Source organism: Anolis sagrei, chromosome 4 (genome assembly GCF_037176765.1).
Source record: "Anolis sagrei isolate rAnoSag1 chromosome 4, rAnoSag1.mat, whole genome shotgun sequence".
NCBI lineage: Eukaryota > Metazoa > Chordata > Lepidosauria > Squamata > Dactyloidae > Anolis > Anolis sagrei.
The window spans coordinates 228,356,037-228,374,040 of record NC_090024.1 but is presented as its reverse complement, the minus strand read 5'-3'; the positions used below and the strand labels follow the sequence as shown (position 1 = coordinate 228,374,040).

Below are 18,004 nucleotides of genomic sequence, written 5' to 3'. Positions count from 1 at the left end.
TCTCTTTACAGCATATGCCTCTGGAAAGAAGCTATGGGATGTCCCCACATCTCAGGTGGACCAGAACGGACCAGTAAAATTGCATTGGGAGCCACAGTGCCAGTACCAATTGCGGCATCTTCAGGATGGTGCTAGGATTTCAGCTCTTCTGCCTCCCCGGTTGGATGGTCATTGGGTTTCAACAGGGTAAGAAGGTTGATGCAAATAGCAATATGCAGGGATCCTTGCAAGTGTACAAAGAAATTGCTGGTCTTTAAGAAATACCAGTTCTTACATGCTTAATTGTAAGTGTTGGCTTTGACCAATAGTTGCAAAACTCTTCTTTCTTCTGTTGAAGAGCAATTTGAAGGGCAGCAAATAACGCTTTAGTTTTTAATTATATTTGGACTAAAACGCGCTCCAAATTGGTAAGGGACTCAACTGATCCAGCCAGTTCTGAGTTGGAAGATGTACGCATTCCATTTACAATGACCTTCTTTCTGGTTTTTGTCTGCTGAATTGTTGATACATTACTTATAAGCAGAGACTGTAAGAGCCATTATTTGAAAGTATCAATTGAGGTAATACCAGATAGATAATGCTTATTGCCTAGTGATTGATTCACGTTAGCACTTTATGGGACTGATATTGTACATGGCCTGTTTACATCTGCGTTATGTTGTGTTTTAAATCGATAGGGTTTTGTATGTTGTTTTATGCAAATATTGCCATGTAAATTTACTTTGTTATTGATTTATATGTCCACATACCTTGTTGCATTTTGTGTGTTGCTGCAATATTGAGTGCTTTTTGTAAGCCGCCTCAAGTCCCTTTGGGGAGATGGTGGCGGGATATAAATAAAGTATTATTATTATTATTTTACTGACACAAAAACACAGTATGTCACAGCAAACAAGATCTATATGCTGGATTTCATATCATAAAATCATTAAGTTGAACACTTCCCAAGCGTCTAGGACTAGGTGATGTATTTTCAAATGATGTGCACAGATCCAAGTCAGGTGGCCTTTTGCAGTTGACAGATCATGATTTTGTCAATGTTAATTGTTTCCAAATGCTTGCTGAGGTCTTTTGACACAGCACCCATTGCGCCAATCACCACTGGGACCACCTGTACTGGTTTACGCCAGAGCCTTTGCAGTTCAATTTTGAGGTCTTGAGGGTTTTCCTGTTGTTTTTCGTCAATGCCGCTGTCGCCCAGTATGGCGACATCAATAATCGAAACTTTTTATTTTCCACAATCGTGATGTCTAGTGTATTATTATTATTATTATTATTATTATTATTATTGGCATTCCCAGTGGCTGTCCCTGAGTCATAGGTATTGGCCTAAACATCTAAAGGCCTGATGTGATCTTGAACTGACAAGCACACATTGGTACTACATTGGTGCAACAAAAAATTTCCTCCTTGCTTTCAGATGCGAGGTACGTCCAGGACCTGAATTCCTCACCCGGTCATACATGTTTTTTCCCAACCGCCTCTTCAAAGCATATCAGTTCTACTACCGTGACCCTGCCTGCCAGGACCCCACCTACTCCTTGGTCATCAAAGGCAAAATCAGGCTCCGCCAAGCCTCCTGGATCACTCGGGGAGCTACGGAAGCAGATTACCACCTTCACAAAGTTGGCATTGTCTTTCATAGCCAGAGGGCCATGTGGGAAACAGTTGCCCGCATCAACCAGAGTTCAGGAGAGCATTGCAGTGAGTTCCTGCCAGCTGGGCGGACCTGGGCTCCTGGAGCGCTGTATGAGCTTCTGAGCGCTAAAGCAGGACGAGACTGCACCTCAGGCCTTGGCTTTGCCATGCACGAACTTAGCCTTGTGCGAGTGGAAAAGTACCAGCCACCACTGTTCCTCCAGCAGAACCAGGGAAATGGAGAGGTGGAAGAACTGTATCTCGGGGACATCCATACTGAGTGGTCAGAAAGACTCCATTATCGGCCCACAGGATACCAGCGTCCCCTCCAGAATGCCATGGTAAGAGTATAGCTTATTGAAAATGGGGCTCTGTCTGCTAGCATGGTCTGATTTACTGCCAGTTAAAATCTGATTAGCCCTGAAATCTTTCAGTTACCATATATAATTGTATATAATATCAATGTCATGTGTAAATTAAGGCAGGTTTTGGTACCAAAATTAAGGATTTTGATTTTTTTGATAAATACTGCAAATAAATAAATAAATAAATAAATAAATAAATAAATAGTGAGAACTTAATATCCTGAAAGGAACTAATTTTGAATGCTGACTCCAGAAATCTCTTTTTATTTGAAACCACTGATGTGTGCAGAATCGATGAAACTACTTTTAGCATATGCCATTTTGCTCTTTGACTGCTTTTTTTCCACCACAGTTTTGGATGTATAAAAGGAAGATACAATTCCCTGTGGGTTTGTTGGAAGCTGCAGTAGCTTGCATCCCCTCACCTCTGTACCCTCTGGGCCAGTGGTTCTCAAACTGGTCTTTCCAGGTATTTTGGACTTAAGTTTCCAGAACCCCTGGTCATTAGCCAAAACAGTAGAGGCTTCTGGGATCCACAACAACTGGAGGACTAGAATTAGGACATCTGCTCTGAACAACTACCCAAATCCACAACTCTAGGAAACATGGGTAATGTCTTGTTTCCCTGCAGCTCTGCCCTTCCAACAAACCTCTGGAAACAGGATTCTGTTGAGGGAAGGGAAGGTACACTCCCAGCATGTCATATTTTCCAGAACAGTTTTTTTCCATGTCAGGAGTGACTTGAGAAACTGCAAGTTGCGTCTGGTGTGAGAGAATTGGCTGTCTGCAAGGATGTTGCCCAGAGGATGCCCGAATGTTTTACCATCCTGTAGAAGGCTTCTCCTATGTCCCTGCATGGGAAGCTGGAACTGACAGACTGGAGCTCACTCTGCTCCCTGGATTCAAACCGCTGACCTTCCAGTCAGCAGTTCAGCCAGCACTAGTGTTTAACCCACTGCACATTGGGGGTGCAATGGGTTAAACTCTTGTGGTGACTGATTAATTTGGCAATATTGGAAACTCTCAAAATGACCAGAGAGACAGCTTCCTCCTTTTAGGTTATGTCTCAGCTATCCTTGGGTCTACAGGTTATCTACCTTAGAATGGTCGTTTTCTAGAAAACATATATATATATTGTATTGCAGTCCAAATACAAAACATCCCCTCAGCTATCATTTTGCTTTCCTTTTTTCTATATTTTCCCACACAGAACAATCATGTGATATTAACTTGTTGAGATGGTAATATTTTAGACTGCAAGCTGCCAGTTTCACTAAATTCTAATTTTCCAGCACTCCTTCTAGTAAGCTAAGCACATCGAGTCTTTCACGTGTCTCCAAAAAGTCTTGGCTGCATTCCAAGGCAGTAGAACCCATCTCATGATTAAGCTGAATGCATTGATCAGTCCTTCCAAACTGGCACTAAGCAAAGAGCCTATTGTATATATTCATGTACACGTCTACAAATTTCACTCAAAAATTCAACCCAGAAAGCCTGCATCAAAGTATTGTATCTCAATGCTTATAATCATTAAAAAAAAAAAAAACTTAACCACCCTCTTCTCTAAGTACAGTAATCAAAGGTGAGAAAACCCTCTGCTGCAGTGCTGCCTCTGATCTTTTTGAATGTCTGCATGGAAATGTGGAGGCAGCCAGGGGCGAATGGCCCACTAAGGCAGCACTGACACTTTCCTCTCTGAATGGAACAACTCTGACACACCCATAGCCACTCTGAGTCCCTCCCTTCTCACCTCGAAGGGAACTCGGGGCAGATCACAGAACACATATACGGCAAACATTCAATACCATTATACACTGACAAGACAGACAACTGTACACATATATAGGCTTTTCCCATCTTCGGCATCTTGGATGCTGTGCTTGGTTCTGGCCACGGGGCGTGCTGTCACTCCACTTTCCCTGTGAAAAATGTTTTGTTCATAAACCTTCTTCTTGATCAAAGCAACAACATTTTTCTGGCATTTCCTTATAAGTGCCTTAAATATCTCCCTGATTAAACGGTACCTATTTATCTACTCACACAGCTGTTTTCAAAACTGCTAGGTAGGCAGAAGCTGGGTTAAAGGCCAGGAGCCCACCCTGACCCAGGCTTCGAACTGTCAACCTTTCGGTTGGCAAGATATAGCTGGTGATTAACTTGCTGTGCTAAAACCTTCCCCCATATCTTATGATAAATACATTTATCTTCTAGATTAATAAGATGCCAGAAAGAAAACAGATTTTTTTCCAAGCCTAAAATGTTGAATTTGCTATGGTTTTTTCTAAATGAAAATATTGTTGGTGTAGAAGCCCACTCTTCTCAACAAGCTTAGTGTGGATATGCCCATTCTTGGTGTCCCAACAGAGCAGGAGAAAATACTGCAGACATTTTCAGAACCGTGAGATATAGATGTACCATATGACAACAATACAAGGTGGGGGATGGGAAGAGTGGACGCTATTATTTATCTAATGCTCTGTCTGGCAGATACTTCATATTTTTATATATTTTAATTCTAGTCCTCCATATAAAAAACAAGAGCAATAAAGGATATCCAAAATACTATTATCCTTCAGCAGAATGCTATTATCAAAGGAAATGACCCTGAATGTAATTATCAGTAGCAGATTTAGGATAGACAGAAACTCGAATGTTTCAGCTGAAATATGAGGTCTTTGTTTTGTTTTGTTTTTTGTTGTTGGGGTTTTGGTTTTTTTGGACAAGAGCTTGGTTTCTTTCCCAGAGTGTATTTTTATCAAAACCATAGCTAATCAATTTAGAAATATGATTGCACTCCATGATAGGCCTGTGAACAATAGCAGAAAAATGTGCATGACTTGTTACCAGTTAGGAAGAGAAAGAAGTCAAGGGGCAGGTTTTCCCTTTACAATATTGCAACCACTGGAGTTCTAGAAAAAGAGAATGAATGAATGAACACACATCCATCCAAACTCACCCTCCAAAATATACGCTCATTGTGGCATTAAAGCAGAGTTTTTTGGTGCCAAATCCATGTATGTATGAGCAAAACCAGATGGTAAACATTGAATGCTTTCTAAAATTAATTTAAAACCACGCTGAGGTGTGTGAAATAGTGACTTAACTGTACTGTTGCAATGAATCAGCTAGCAGTCCTACACAGATGATATCACTGCCTGGGGAAAGTTAGACACTGTCATTTGGATCCTTCGAAAGTGCTTCGTTTAAGTGAACGTGTGTGAGATTTTTGGATACGAGGAGGAAATTTGCAAATTTTGGCATCATTTCATAGCTAGTCATTGTTTTTGATCACCACCAGCCTTTAGGGAAAGACTGGTAGTTTAGTTATACAGTACTCTATTTATCAGCAGGAGGCTCCAGGGTAAATCCACGGCATTTCCAAAGTGGACTGAGAAAGACCCTGGTCTGAAACTCTTGAAGCCCCTTGAATGCACCAACAATTCAGAGGAAGGGCTGGTGCCAGTGTCTCTATACATTGGAAGATCAAAAGCATGAATCCACAGGAGCTGGACACTTGCTTTGGAAAAATGGAAGGACGCCATCCCTCAAATGGAAAAATATGCTTTTGTATGTCACTTCAACAATCCACATAATTTAAAAAATCTAACTGAGCAAAAAAAAAAAAAACCCTTGCATAAGACCATAGAGCAGTGGTTCTCAACCTTCCTAATGCTGTGAAGCCCTTAATACAGTTCCTCATGTTGTGATGACCCCCAACCATAACATTATTTTCGTTGCTACTTCATAACTATCATTTTGCTATTGTTATGAATTGCAGTGTAAATATCTGATATATTTTCATTCACTGGACCAAATTTGGCACAAACACCCGATGTGCCCAAATTTGAATACTGGTGGGGTTGAGGGGGGGGGGGGGGATTGATTTTGTCATTTGGGAGTTGTAGTTGCTGGGATTTATAGTTAACCTACAATCAAAGAGCATTCTGAACTCCACCAATGATGGAATCAAACCAAACTTGCCACACAGAACTCCCATGACCAACAGAAAATACTGGAAGGGTTTGGTGGGTATTGATCTTGAGATTTGGAGTTGTAGTTCACCTACATCCAGAGAGCACTGTGAACTCAAATAATGATGGATCTGGACCAAACTTGGCATGAATACTCAGTATGCCCAAATGGGAACACTAGTGGTGTTTGCAGAAGATAGAGCTTGACATTTGGGAATTGTAGTTGCTGGGATTTATAGTTAGGATTTATAGTTCACCAACAATAGAATTGAACTATTGTAGTTGCTGGGATTTATAGAGCATTCTGAACTCCACCAACAATAGAATTGAACCAAACTTGGCACACAGAACTCTCATGGGATTTATAGAACATGGGATTTATAGAGCATTCTGAATTCCACCAACAATAGAATTGGGCCAAACTTGGCACACAGAACTCTCATGGGATTTATAGAACATGGGATTTATAGAGCATTCTGAACTCCACCAACAATAGAATTGAACCAAACTTGGCACACAGAACTCTCATGGGATTTATAGAACATGGGATTTATAGAGCATTCTGAATTCCACCAACAATAGAATTGGGCCAAACTTCCCACACATAACCCCCATGACCAATAGCAAATACTGTGTTTTCTGATGGTGTCAACCCCTTTGACACCTCTCGCGACCCCCTCCCCCCAGGGTCCCGACTCCCAGGTTGAGAAACGTTGCCATAGAAGTGCTGCCGAAACAGTCAAAAGCACAATAGAAGCCCAGTAGAAGGCGCAATAGAAGAGCGTAAACCAGTTGCATATATGTTGATATAAAAGCCAAGAGACTCAAGTCTTTAATACTGTTTTCTTTTCATAACTTTTTCTGTATAACCTATATAGAGAGGCAGTGTACTCAAAATGAAGAGATGCATCAGAAAATCAGAGTTAGTGGCTTGTGTATCCAAAGCAGCCATGAGCTGTAGAGGTTGCTTTTCTCACTGCTATGCCATCCCTCCTCCTAAAATATTCTGTCTGTACAAAAGAACCTTTTTGATTTCCCGCAAATCTGTCTCTGTTTTAAAAAGAAAACGACTCTTGGAAAATTATCTCTCATTATTAAAGTATTTCCTGCTTTAAAAAGAATGTACATATTTCAGTAACTGCTGGGAACATTTAGTTGTAATGCACTGTGTACCATCAGCACTCCTTAGAGTGACAGTTGTGGTAAGGAGGACTGAAAATGGTCGAATTACTGCAAACTTCAATCACTACACATGTGACTTTCCCTCCATACTATTAACTATGGTTACTTAAATGTCATTCCCATGCAAACATGACTGGCATCTCTCAAAAATTGACCACCTGTAAAAGCCTTGGCATATGAAAACAGATACAGTTCACGGTAAATACTTAGGTTGTTTATATCTGCAATTAGTATGGGAATATGTTAACGCTGACCAGAAACCTTTTGGGTGATTTTTTTTCAAATACATGATCAGTTATGTGATCCTGCTGTGTGTCAGTGCAAAATACATGGGTTTCTTTAACATTAAACTCCTTGTATGGAATGGTTTCTATATACCACTAAACAAACCACGAAATTTTGAGTCTGAACATGAAATTTCTGTTCTCTATAAACCACTGCTGCACTGGGAGGAGGGAGCAAGCTTGTTTTCTGCTTCCCTGGAGACTGGGACACGAAACAATGGCTTCAAACTACAAGAAAGGAGATTCCATCTGAACATGAGGAAGAATTTCCTGACTGTGAGAGCTGTTCAGCAGTGGAACTCTCTGCCCCGGAGTGTGGTGGAGGCTCCTTCTTTGGAAGCTTTTAAACAGAGGCTGGATGGCCATCTGTCAGGGGTGATTTGAATGCAATATTCTTGCTTCTTGGTGGGGGGTTGGACTGGATGGCCCCTGAGGTCTCTTCCAACTCTTTGATGCTATGATTCTATGATTTTCTTACGTGCACTGCGCCATCACCTCCATGTAGTTTTTATCCTAAATTAGAGAAAATTGTTGGGCTGTGTTAACTTCATTTAGAACTGGGATATGTTTTTGCTGAAACAGGGTACAACATTTCTAGTATGAAATGTGTTGGAATCCTAAACATCTCATCTTGGCTTCTTTCTATCAAGTTTCCAGACTCACATTTTAGCTTAGAGCAGTGGTTCCCAACCTTTTTTTGACCAGGGACCACTCTCCAACATTAGTACCAAAAGGGTTACAAATCAGTTTTTGGTCAGCTATAGATTTTGTTTGTATATTTGGGTGGCCAATTCATAAAATTGCATTGGGTCGACAACATCAGCTCTAGTTTCTGATACAGAATATATGTCATCCAGTAGTCACACTCTGCTCACCCACCGAAAACCATATGTAATACGTCTCTGCACTAGAAGAAGGTTTCACAAGACCAATCACTCTTGTTGGAACTGTGTAGTAATGGTGAGGCCTCGGACAATATTTTAGTTCTTGCGGACCACTGGTGGTCCATGGACCACAGGTTGGGAACCAGTTTTAGCGGTAGGTGGGATAAAAGGAAAAGTATGTTCTAACAAATTGATAAAACTAGGGAGGGATATATATTGCTTTACTTTCTTTTAAAATGCTTTTGTTCCAAAACTCCCAAGAATTTCCAGTTCTTATCTACTATTCTAGCTTTTCCTTCTTTAATAATTAGACTAAAGAAAACCTGGCTCACCCCCTGCATTGTAAATTGTATTTTTCTTTTTGAATGTTAGCCCTTCTCTATGCTATCCAAAGCTCTCTCTCTCTCTCTCTCTCTCTCGGGACTGTCTGTATTAATATGCATATAATGGAAGTGTTGAGGACTTGCCTTCTTCTTTCCTTTTTCAGCACCACATTCATCCTTGTCCTGCCTGTGGGATTGTATACAGAGCCGATGAACACCACCCACCACTGCTACCAGAGAAACCTGAACTCCCGATGCTGCTGACTGGCCGCTGGGTCAGCTCACGGTGTGAAGTCCGCCCAGCTGTGCTTTTCCTCACTAGGTATTTCATCTTCCATGGTCACAACCGCACCTGGGAAGGCTACTACCACCACTACTCTGACCCTCTCTGCAAACAGCCGACTTTCACAGTGTACGCCTTGGGTCACTACACACAGGGAGCACCATCCTTCATTGTGAGGGGAGGCACTGAGTTGGTTTTCAAGGTGACCCATGCTCGGGTGACACCAATGGATCAAATAACAGTGACAATGCTGAACTCCTCTGACTTTGGGAGCTGCGGGGAGGCTGGCTTGTGGCATATTGGGGAGGAAATGGATGTGACTCACACAAATGGATGTGCAGCTTTGGGGATCAGGCTCCCCCATATGGAGTATGAACTCTTTCGAATTGAACATGATGCCAAAGACCGCAGCTTGCTCTACATTGGTGAGAGACCAACTGATGGGTCAAGCCCTAATACGCCCAGCAAGAGGCCCACATCCTACCAGTCTCCTCTCCTCCAATGTGGTGGACCATCGGCAGCCTTGGCAAAACTCAGCAAGTCAAACTTTCTGAGAAGATTAAGTGATGATGTTGGTAGTGGAGCAGCGAAAACACTACCCCAGGTGTCATTGCTTGCATTTCTCTCTATACAGCTGGTCAGGTGGGACTAAAGGCCAAGTGAGTGAGCTGCCTAGAACATTGTAACAGTGGTATATCTACACCAAAAAATTAGCACATTTGGAAGCTGTTTTACTCCATACTCATAAATATGCACATTATGCTTTCTTGATGACTGCTGAACCACAGAGGAACTTCCCTAAGTATTGACACCCACCTTCAAATCTGACATTTATGGGACAGAATCCTGTTAGGTGTCTTAACATGAGTGCAAGTTCTGCTGTGGTTGGACTTCTATGTCCAAAGTGGAATAGCCATTTTCAGTTCAAATTTTCAGGTGCTCAGTTTCGCATCAATGTGCATTGTGCACAGATGAGCATGTTCATCATATTTTGACGTCATTGCACATGAGTGTGCACTTGGTGCTTTGGTTCAATTGTGCATTGTTGCCATTCAACTCAAGAGTTGTGTGGCCCGCTTGCTATGCAACCCTAATGCAGGATTTCAGCCAGTTTCCAGCATAGCAAAGTGGTCAGCTTTTTAAATAGGTGGCCTATATTTTATTAATCACATACAATTACCTAATTCTAGAGAGGTAGGAGAGACCTTCATGGTCCCCCCCCCCCCCTGTTCCCTCTCCCCTAGCCAAATCATTCTGCATAGAGAAGCAATTCTGCTTTTAGAGAGTAAATTGACATTTCAAAGTCACTCAAGGTTGCTCTTTGGTATTTGGTATAAATACACTTGTAATCAATATATATAATTAACAACTGCTAAAAAAGGACCTGTTGGGATTAAAGTGTTCGGGGTTCAGATTTCATAGCATGTCATCTGTGAGATGTGTGCATACATTAAGAATACTTATCTTGTAAGGTGGTGGTGGGGAGTTGTAAGGAAACAGATGTGTGCCCCCATGAAACTAGAGAAAAAAATACTTTTTTAGCCTGAACAGGCAGTGTGGGAATGCTGTATTAATGGGACTTAATTTTCAAACTCTTAAGACTCAACTGTAATAAGACATCCCTTTAAAATTTTTCTTATGATTTAAGATAGGCTTGCACAAGTTTGCCCAAGTAAAGACAGGCTTGCAAAAGTGAAAGGCAAATGGTTAACTACCTGACCCCCTTTCCCACTACACAATTATAGCACTATTATTCCGCTTTAACTGCCATGTCTGCATCCTGTAGAATCTGGGTTTTTTCAGTTTAGGAAGGGGCATTTAAAAACCTCAGCTAGATTGCTGTAGTGCCTCAACCAGCTGTTAATCACAGGATTCCCTAGGATGTAAACATGGCAGTTGAAGTGGAATCATAGTGTTAATAATCATTCATTGCTTAAGGGCCCTTGTTGCTGTTGCTGTTGCAGAAAGGTAGCTGCTGGCATTTCCAAGCATGGATCACAAACTTGCATACAGTGAAGAAAAAAAAGTATTTAGTCAGATACCAATTGTACAAGTTCTCCCACTTAAAAAGATGAGAGAGGCCTGTAATTGACATCATAGGTAGACCTCAACTATGGGAGAAAACATGAGAAAACACATCCAGAAAATCACATTGTCTGATTTTTAACTAATTTATTTGCAAATTATGGTGGAAAATAAGTATTTGGTCCATAACAAAAGTTAATCTCAATACTTTGTTATATATTATTTATTGGCAATAACAGAGGTTAAACATTTTATGTAAGTCCTCACAAGGTTGGCACACACTGTGGCTGGTATGTTGGCCCATTCCTCCATGCAGATCTCCTCAAGAGCAGTGATGTTTTGGGGCTGTTGCAGGGCAACACGGACTTTCAACCCCCTCCAAAGGTTTTCTGTAGGGTTGAGATCTGGAGACTGGCTAGGCCACTTCAGGACCTTGAAATGCTTCTTACTAAGTCACTCCTTTGTTGCCCTGGCGGTGTGCTTGGGATCATTGTCATGCTGAAAGACCCAGCCACATTTCATCTTCAGTGCCCTTGCTGATGGAGGGAGGTTTGCACTCAAAATCTCACAATACATGGCCCCATTCATTCTTTCATGTATACGAATCAGTCACCCCTGGTCCCTTTGCAGAGAAACAGCCCCAAAGCATGATGTTGCCACCCCCATGCTTCACAGTAGGTATGGTGTTCCTTGGATGCAACTCAGCATTCTTTCTCCTCCAAACACAAGTTGTGTTTCTGCCAAACAGTTCTACTTTGGTTTCATCTGATCATATGACATTCTCCCAATACTCTTCTGGATCATCCAAATGCTCTCTAGCAAACCTCAGTCGGCCCCAGACATGTACTGGCTTAAGCAGGGGGACACGTCTGGCACTTCAGGATCTGAGTCCCCGGCAGCATAGTGTGTTACTGATGGTAGCCTTTGTGACATTGGTCCCAGCTCTCTACAGGTCATTCACTAGGTTCCCCTGTGTCGTTCTGGGATTTTTCTCATTGATGTTTTGACCCCACGGGGTGAGATGTTGCGTGGAGCCCCAGATCAAGGGAGATTATCAGTGGTCTTGTATCTCTTCCATTTTCTAATTATTGCTCCCACAGTTGATTTCTTCACACCAGGCTGCTTGCCTGTTGCAGATTCAGTCTTCCCAGTTTGGTGCAGGGTGACAATTTTGTTTCTGGTGTCCTTCAACAGTTCTTTGGCCTTCACCATAGTGGAGTTTGGAGTGTGACTGCTTGAGGTTGTGAACAGGTGTCTTTTATACTGATAATAAGTTCAAATATGTGCCATTACTGCAGGTAATGAGTGAAGGACAGAGGAGCCTGTATGTGAGACCCAGAAATCTTGTTTGTTTGTAGGTGACCAAATACTTATTTTCCACCATCATTTGCAAATAAATTTGATAAAAATCGGACAATGTGATTTTCTGGATGTGTCTTCTCATGCTGTCTCTCATAGTTGAGGTCTACCTATGATGTCAATTACAAGCCTCTCTCATCTTTTTAAGTGGGAGAACTTGTATAATTGGTATCTGACTAAATACCACCCTCCCTCCCCCCCACTGTATGTGTGTTACTAATGTGGTGCCATTTGATAAAGTCTAAAGATGACTATTTCAAAGGGATTTTTTTTGCTGCTGCAGCAGCAACATGGAATTTTACCAGGGACAGGAGAACTATTATGATGACAATATGTGGAAAAAGCCGGAGGACCGCAGGATAAGCAGCCATGATTCAAAGTAACTCCTCTCTATTTCAATAATGTGTAAGAAACATATTTCCATGTTAGTAAACAAGGAAAATGTTCAGATAGGCACTTGTTTACAACATTTTCCTGCTCTCTCTCTTATTCTGCTGTGAAAAATGTCCCCATTATGAGGTTTTTCGGCATCATTTGTCTTTCTTAACCAGTCAACAAAGCAACACTGAATTGAGTTAACTCTGAAGTACACAGCCTTTGGCAACTGGGGGAAAATGCGATTTCAGAGTATCAGTTAAGAATTTCATTTTGGTGGTACAGCTCCAGTATAGTTAGCAAAAAGTGCATTCCTGTTTTGTTTTTTCCTGTAAGATGTACATCAACATTTTTAGATACACGATCAATGAAAATAACTCAGGATAATATATACAGAATGGTGCATTAAAGCCCAGTATTATGCAGTGCCATAAGGGTGGAGAATTATAAAATGGGTAATGTATGGGAAAATGCTGTTTGATGCCTTCTTACCTACCATATTTCCAAAAGAAATTCCTTTCCAGATTGCAAATAGTAATAGGAAAAAGGGCCCCCTGCTGGCGCAGCAGGTTAAACCATTGAGCTGCTGAGCTTGCTGGCCGAAAGCGGTTCAAATCTAGGGAGCAGGGTGAGCTCTTGCTGTTAGCCCCAGCTTCTGCCAACCTAGCAGTTCTAAAACATGCAAATGTGTGTAGATTAACAGGTACCATTCTGGCAGGAAAGCAACAGCTCTCTATGGAGTCATGCCGGCCACATGACCTCGGAGGTGTCTACGGACAATGCCAGCTCTTCGGGTTAGAAAAGGAGATGAACACCACCCCCCAGAGTCGGACATGACTAGACAATGTCAAGGGGAAACCTTTACCTTTACTTAATAGGGAAAAGCTTGCATTGGCATCCATGGCTATCTGCAGGAATTGCCTAAGTTGGGATAGTTTGCAAAAGGAGGGAGACTGAACAAACCTCCCCTTCCTATAGCCTGCAATTGCAGTAAAAACTGTCTTCCTATCAGGATATGTGTAGGATTGTATGTCAAGCACAGCCTCTTATTAAACTGTAAAGTAAGGCAGTTTCCTATATTTCTGCATAAATGAGCTGCAATGGAAAGTTTGCTCTTCAAAATGCTAAAACGCTAGAACAGCTATGCAAAGTGCCATAATTTACATGGTATGTTTTCAAGATTGTGGCTAATCTGTAGATAATTTAATGGGATTTTATTAAACTGGTGGGCAATCTGCATGAACAACAAATTCAGATGTAATGCTTATTTTAATGTACAGTTTTTAAACAAAATGTATTACAGTATGTTAATGTTTTTTAAAAAATCATGTACATAAAACAGGTGCTTATCTTTTACAAATATCCTGCTTTGGTTATAATCTCTTGTGTAATCGAAGGAGTACCCACTCGCCTTTTTAAAGACACGAATGGGGCAACCAACAAAGTCTGGTTTTCTGGTATGGCTTTGTGAAATTCTCATTTGAGTAACAGATATTAGAAATTGGAGGATACCTGCTGGTTTTGGCTCTGTGATAAAATATGCATTTGTGTGCAGAAGATTCACATGCCCTTCTATCAAAAGGATATTGTAAATAAAGTAAGGCAAGGTTGGCAGTGTGAATCTGGGGAGCAGGGTGAGCTCCCGCTGTTAGGTCCAGCTTCTGCCAACTTAGCAGTTCGCAAACTTGCAAATGTGAGATCAATAGGTACTGCTTCTACAGGAATTAACGGTGCCCCATGCAGTCATGCCGGCCACATGACTTTGGAGGTGTCTACAGACAATGCTGGCTCTTCAGCTTAGAAATGGAGATGAGCACCAATCTCCAGAGTTGGGCTCGACTAGACTTAATGTCAGGGAAAACCTTTACCTTTACCTAAGGCAAGTCATCACTGAACTAATGTTGTAGTTACCATAATTGTATACTTTCCGAGATCTCAAGAGTTGAAATTCTCCACAAACATTAGACATCTCATTTTTTCTTATCTCAGCATGTTGCACTGACAATATGTGCTAATGTAACAACAGGTGTGGTGCCCAGCTCTTAAGAGCAGCCTTGCTGTATCAGACCAAAGGCCAGCTGGTCCAAAATTGGGCAAAGACGAAGCCACAAGTTGAATATGACCACAATGCAACCTTTTCTTGTTTCCAATAATAGGTAATGAAAGGGTTATGACCCGAAAGAGTTTGAAAGCCAAATCCTTCCTTCATTTGGTCTGCTTTGAAACCAAATAAGTTAAAGTGTGTGGCTCGTAAAGATGTACTTCCCTTTCATCAGTCCTGATCCCACCTCCCAATCAACTCCAATTGATGAACCAGCTGACTGTCATATGATGCTATGGGGAAAAACTCTCCTCTGGAAGATCTGGTTTGAAGCTTTGGAAGAAAACATGCTTGTATTTATATGGAGCTCTGTATTGTATTGACCTGTCTTGACATAACAATAAAGGAAGGTTCAAGAGAAGTTCAAATACACAAAGAATAGAGGTGTAGCCACTTGGCATATACTTTACTTACTTAAGCGATCCCTCGTTGTCAGAGTAGTATAGTCTTCCAAGATCAGTGTACTAGTGGTGGGCCCATAGGTGACTGTGGAGCCCTATTCTTGATCTGCATCTCCTCCCGCAGTGAGGGCATTGGTTTCCAGGTGGAAGGCGGTCCCAGTCGGGGTTGGTTTGACACACCTTCCCCTTGGCACGTTTCTCTTTCACCCTCCATTTGTGCCTCTTCAAATTCTACAGCACTGCTGGTCACAGCTGACCGCCAGCTGGAGCGCTCAAGGGCCAGGGCTTCCCAGTTCTCAGTGTTTATGCCAGAGTTTTTAAGGTTGGCTTTGAGCCCGTCTTTAAATCTCTTCCTGTCCACCAACATTCCGTTTTCCGTTCTTGAGTTCGGAGTAGAGCAACTGCTTTGGGAGATGGTGGTCGTGCATCCAGACAACATGGCCGGTCCAGCGGAGTTGATGGCGGAGGACCATCACTTCAATGCTGGTGGTCTTTGCTTCTTTCAGCATATGGACATTTGTCTGCTTGTCTTCCCAAGAGATTGCAGGATTTTCTGGAGGCAGCACTGATGGAATTGTTCCAGGAGTTGTATGTGACGTCTGTAGACAGTCTACGTCTCACAGGCATATAGCAGGGTTAGGAGGACAATAGCTTTATAAACCAGCACCTTGGTATCCCTATGGATGTCCCGGTCCTCAAACACTCTCTGCTTCATTCAGAAAAATGCTGCACTTGCAGAGCTCAGGCAGTGTTGTATTTCAGTGTCAATGTTGACTTTTGTGGAGAGGTGGTTGCCAAGGTAGCGGAAATGGTCAACATTTTCTAATGGTCAATATTTCTGACATTGCAGAGGGATTGGCTGGTGACTGCTGGAACAGCACTTTGGTTTTGTTGATATATGTGGTTTTGGCATATATGTCAGAAACCAAATGGGACAATGGCCTAAATAATCTACATATGTGAATGCTGACTACTCTAAATGCCATGAAGCCCACAAGCATAATTCTGAACCACCTTGGCCACCTTTCTGGGGGAAAGAGTTCAATAGGATTATCGAGGAGTGAGGGGAAGTGTTGCATGCTATTTTTCTTCCAGCAGAAGAAAATATTTCTCGGTTCTTAGGTTTTGATCCAAAAGTAAAATTGTTTCCACACAGACATACATTAAACCATTATTAAAAGCAGATAGGCAAAGCAGTGCTTCAGAGGGCCTCTCTATGACATCCATAAGAATAAAAACCGTACCACAAATTTACCAGAAACAAGAACGGTAACATATGTGCTGTGTCTGTAAACAGAAACCAGATGCATATAATTAATTCTTGCAAAAATAAATTCACATTCCTTTAAACTTCTTTTTATTTTCCTCTCTAAAACAGTAGTGTCATAAACTATGGACATGTGTATCTGGAAGCATAAAACCATCCTTGATGTAACTTTACACTGAACACTTAAATCTGTGGCATACTCAATAAATAGAATGCAATCTGGTGTAATGCTTACATGTTATGAAACAGTATAGTCAGTTCCCAGGAGTAATTCAGCACCAAGTTTTAAAAACTTTTAAAATTAGGATATATATATGTATATATATATATTAGGCCTGGGTAACAACGGAAAAATTTGTTTCTAAAATCGATTTGTATTTGGGGTTTTTTTTTGTTTCGATATTTAAAATAATTACAAAATTTTCCTTTTAAAAAGTTCGATATTTACAAAATTTCGTAAATGGTAAAAAATTAACGAATCGATTTCCGAAACAATAACGAATCGATTCGTTAATGGCGGACGCGACCGCGAAATACGCTAAAAAACCTCCAAAAACTTCTGAAGCTTCCCTCTCCCTCTGTTCTTGACTGTTGGTGTGATATTATAATTTTTTTTCACTAATTAAACCATAAAACTGGCCCAGACATGCGGAAATAATAACGAAACGACCTCAGAACAATAACGAAACGAATACAATAACGAAATATGAAGCATTTACAAAACGTGTTTAAAAATTCGTTTTTTTTAATAATTGCTCCAGAATGGTTCGTTATCGTTTTGTAATTGGAAAAATTAACGAATTATTAACGAATTACGAATTAACGAAACGAAACCGCCCAGGCCTAATATATATATATATATATATATATATATATATATATATATATAAATAATATGTGGACCAAAATCTTGTTTTAATTTAGATTTGGAGATATATTTTTTTTGTGAAGAAACAACCATTGCCCCTCCATTTTGCACCTAGATCGTGGCACTTTTCAGTAAGTAGATCCTACAAATCTTCAAGTCACCGGTTTACTCAGTAGTTTGTCATTGCCTGGCTGTGAAATATAACCTACTGTCCTTGTGATTCCTTAGTGGTCCATCATACAAGTACTAGCTAGGCATGATCTTGCTTTCTTTCCAAAATTTGATGCCTTTGTTGTATTTATGAGGCCTTTATAAGACCTTCTCACCCTAATGTAAGTGAACAGTGTGTTTCTAAAGCTGCTCTTTCCATTGTTGGACTTAAATTGCCATAAGCCCTGCCAGCATGATCAATGGTCATGGAGAGTTGCATTTGAGTATCTAATAACATCTAGGTTTAGTAACATTTAGGGCTCCCTGATGGCACAGTGGGTTAAACCACTGAGCTGCTGAACTTGCTGACCAAAAGGTTGGGAGTTCTAATCCTAGGAGAGGGGTGAGCTCCTGCTGTTTGCCCCAGATTCTGCCAATCTAGCAGTTTGAAAACATGCAAATGTGAGATGAATAAGTACCGCTTCTGCGGGAAGGTAATGGTGATCCATGCAGTCATGCTGACCACAT

At 41.2% G+C, this 18,004-nt stretch overlaps 1 protein-coding gene across 1 annotated transcript in view; it reads left to right on the top strand.

The window, feature by feature from the left end:
• The window catches only part of APCDD1L (APC down-regulated 1 like), a 51,746-nt gene extending 36,228 nt beyond the window's left edge, over nucleotides 1-15,518 (top strand). Inside the window, exons 2-4 of the mRNA XM_060772045.2 lie at nucleotides 12-186; nucleotides 1,421-1,979; nucleotides 8,812-15,518. Coding sequence (XP_060628028.2) covers nucleotides 12-186; nucleotides 1,421-1,979; nucleotides 8,812-9,582 — 1,505 coding nt within the window. The 3' untranslated portion in view covers nucleotides 9,583-15,518. The remainder of the gene's footprint in view (nucleotides 1-11; nucleotides 187-1,420; nucleotides 1,980-8,811) is intronic.
• The last annotated feature ends 2,486 nt before the right edge of the window (nucleotides 15,519-18,004 follow it).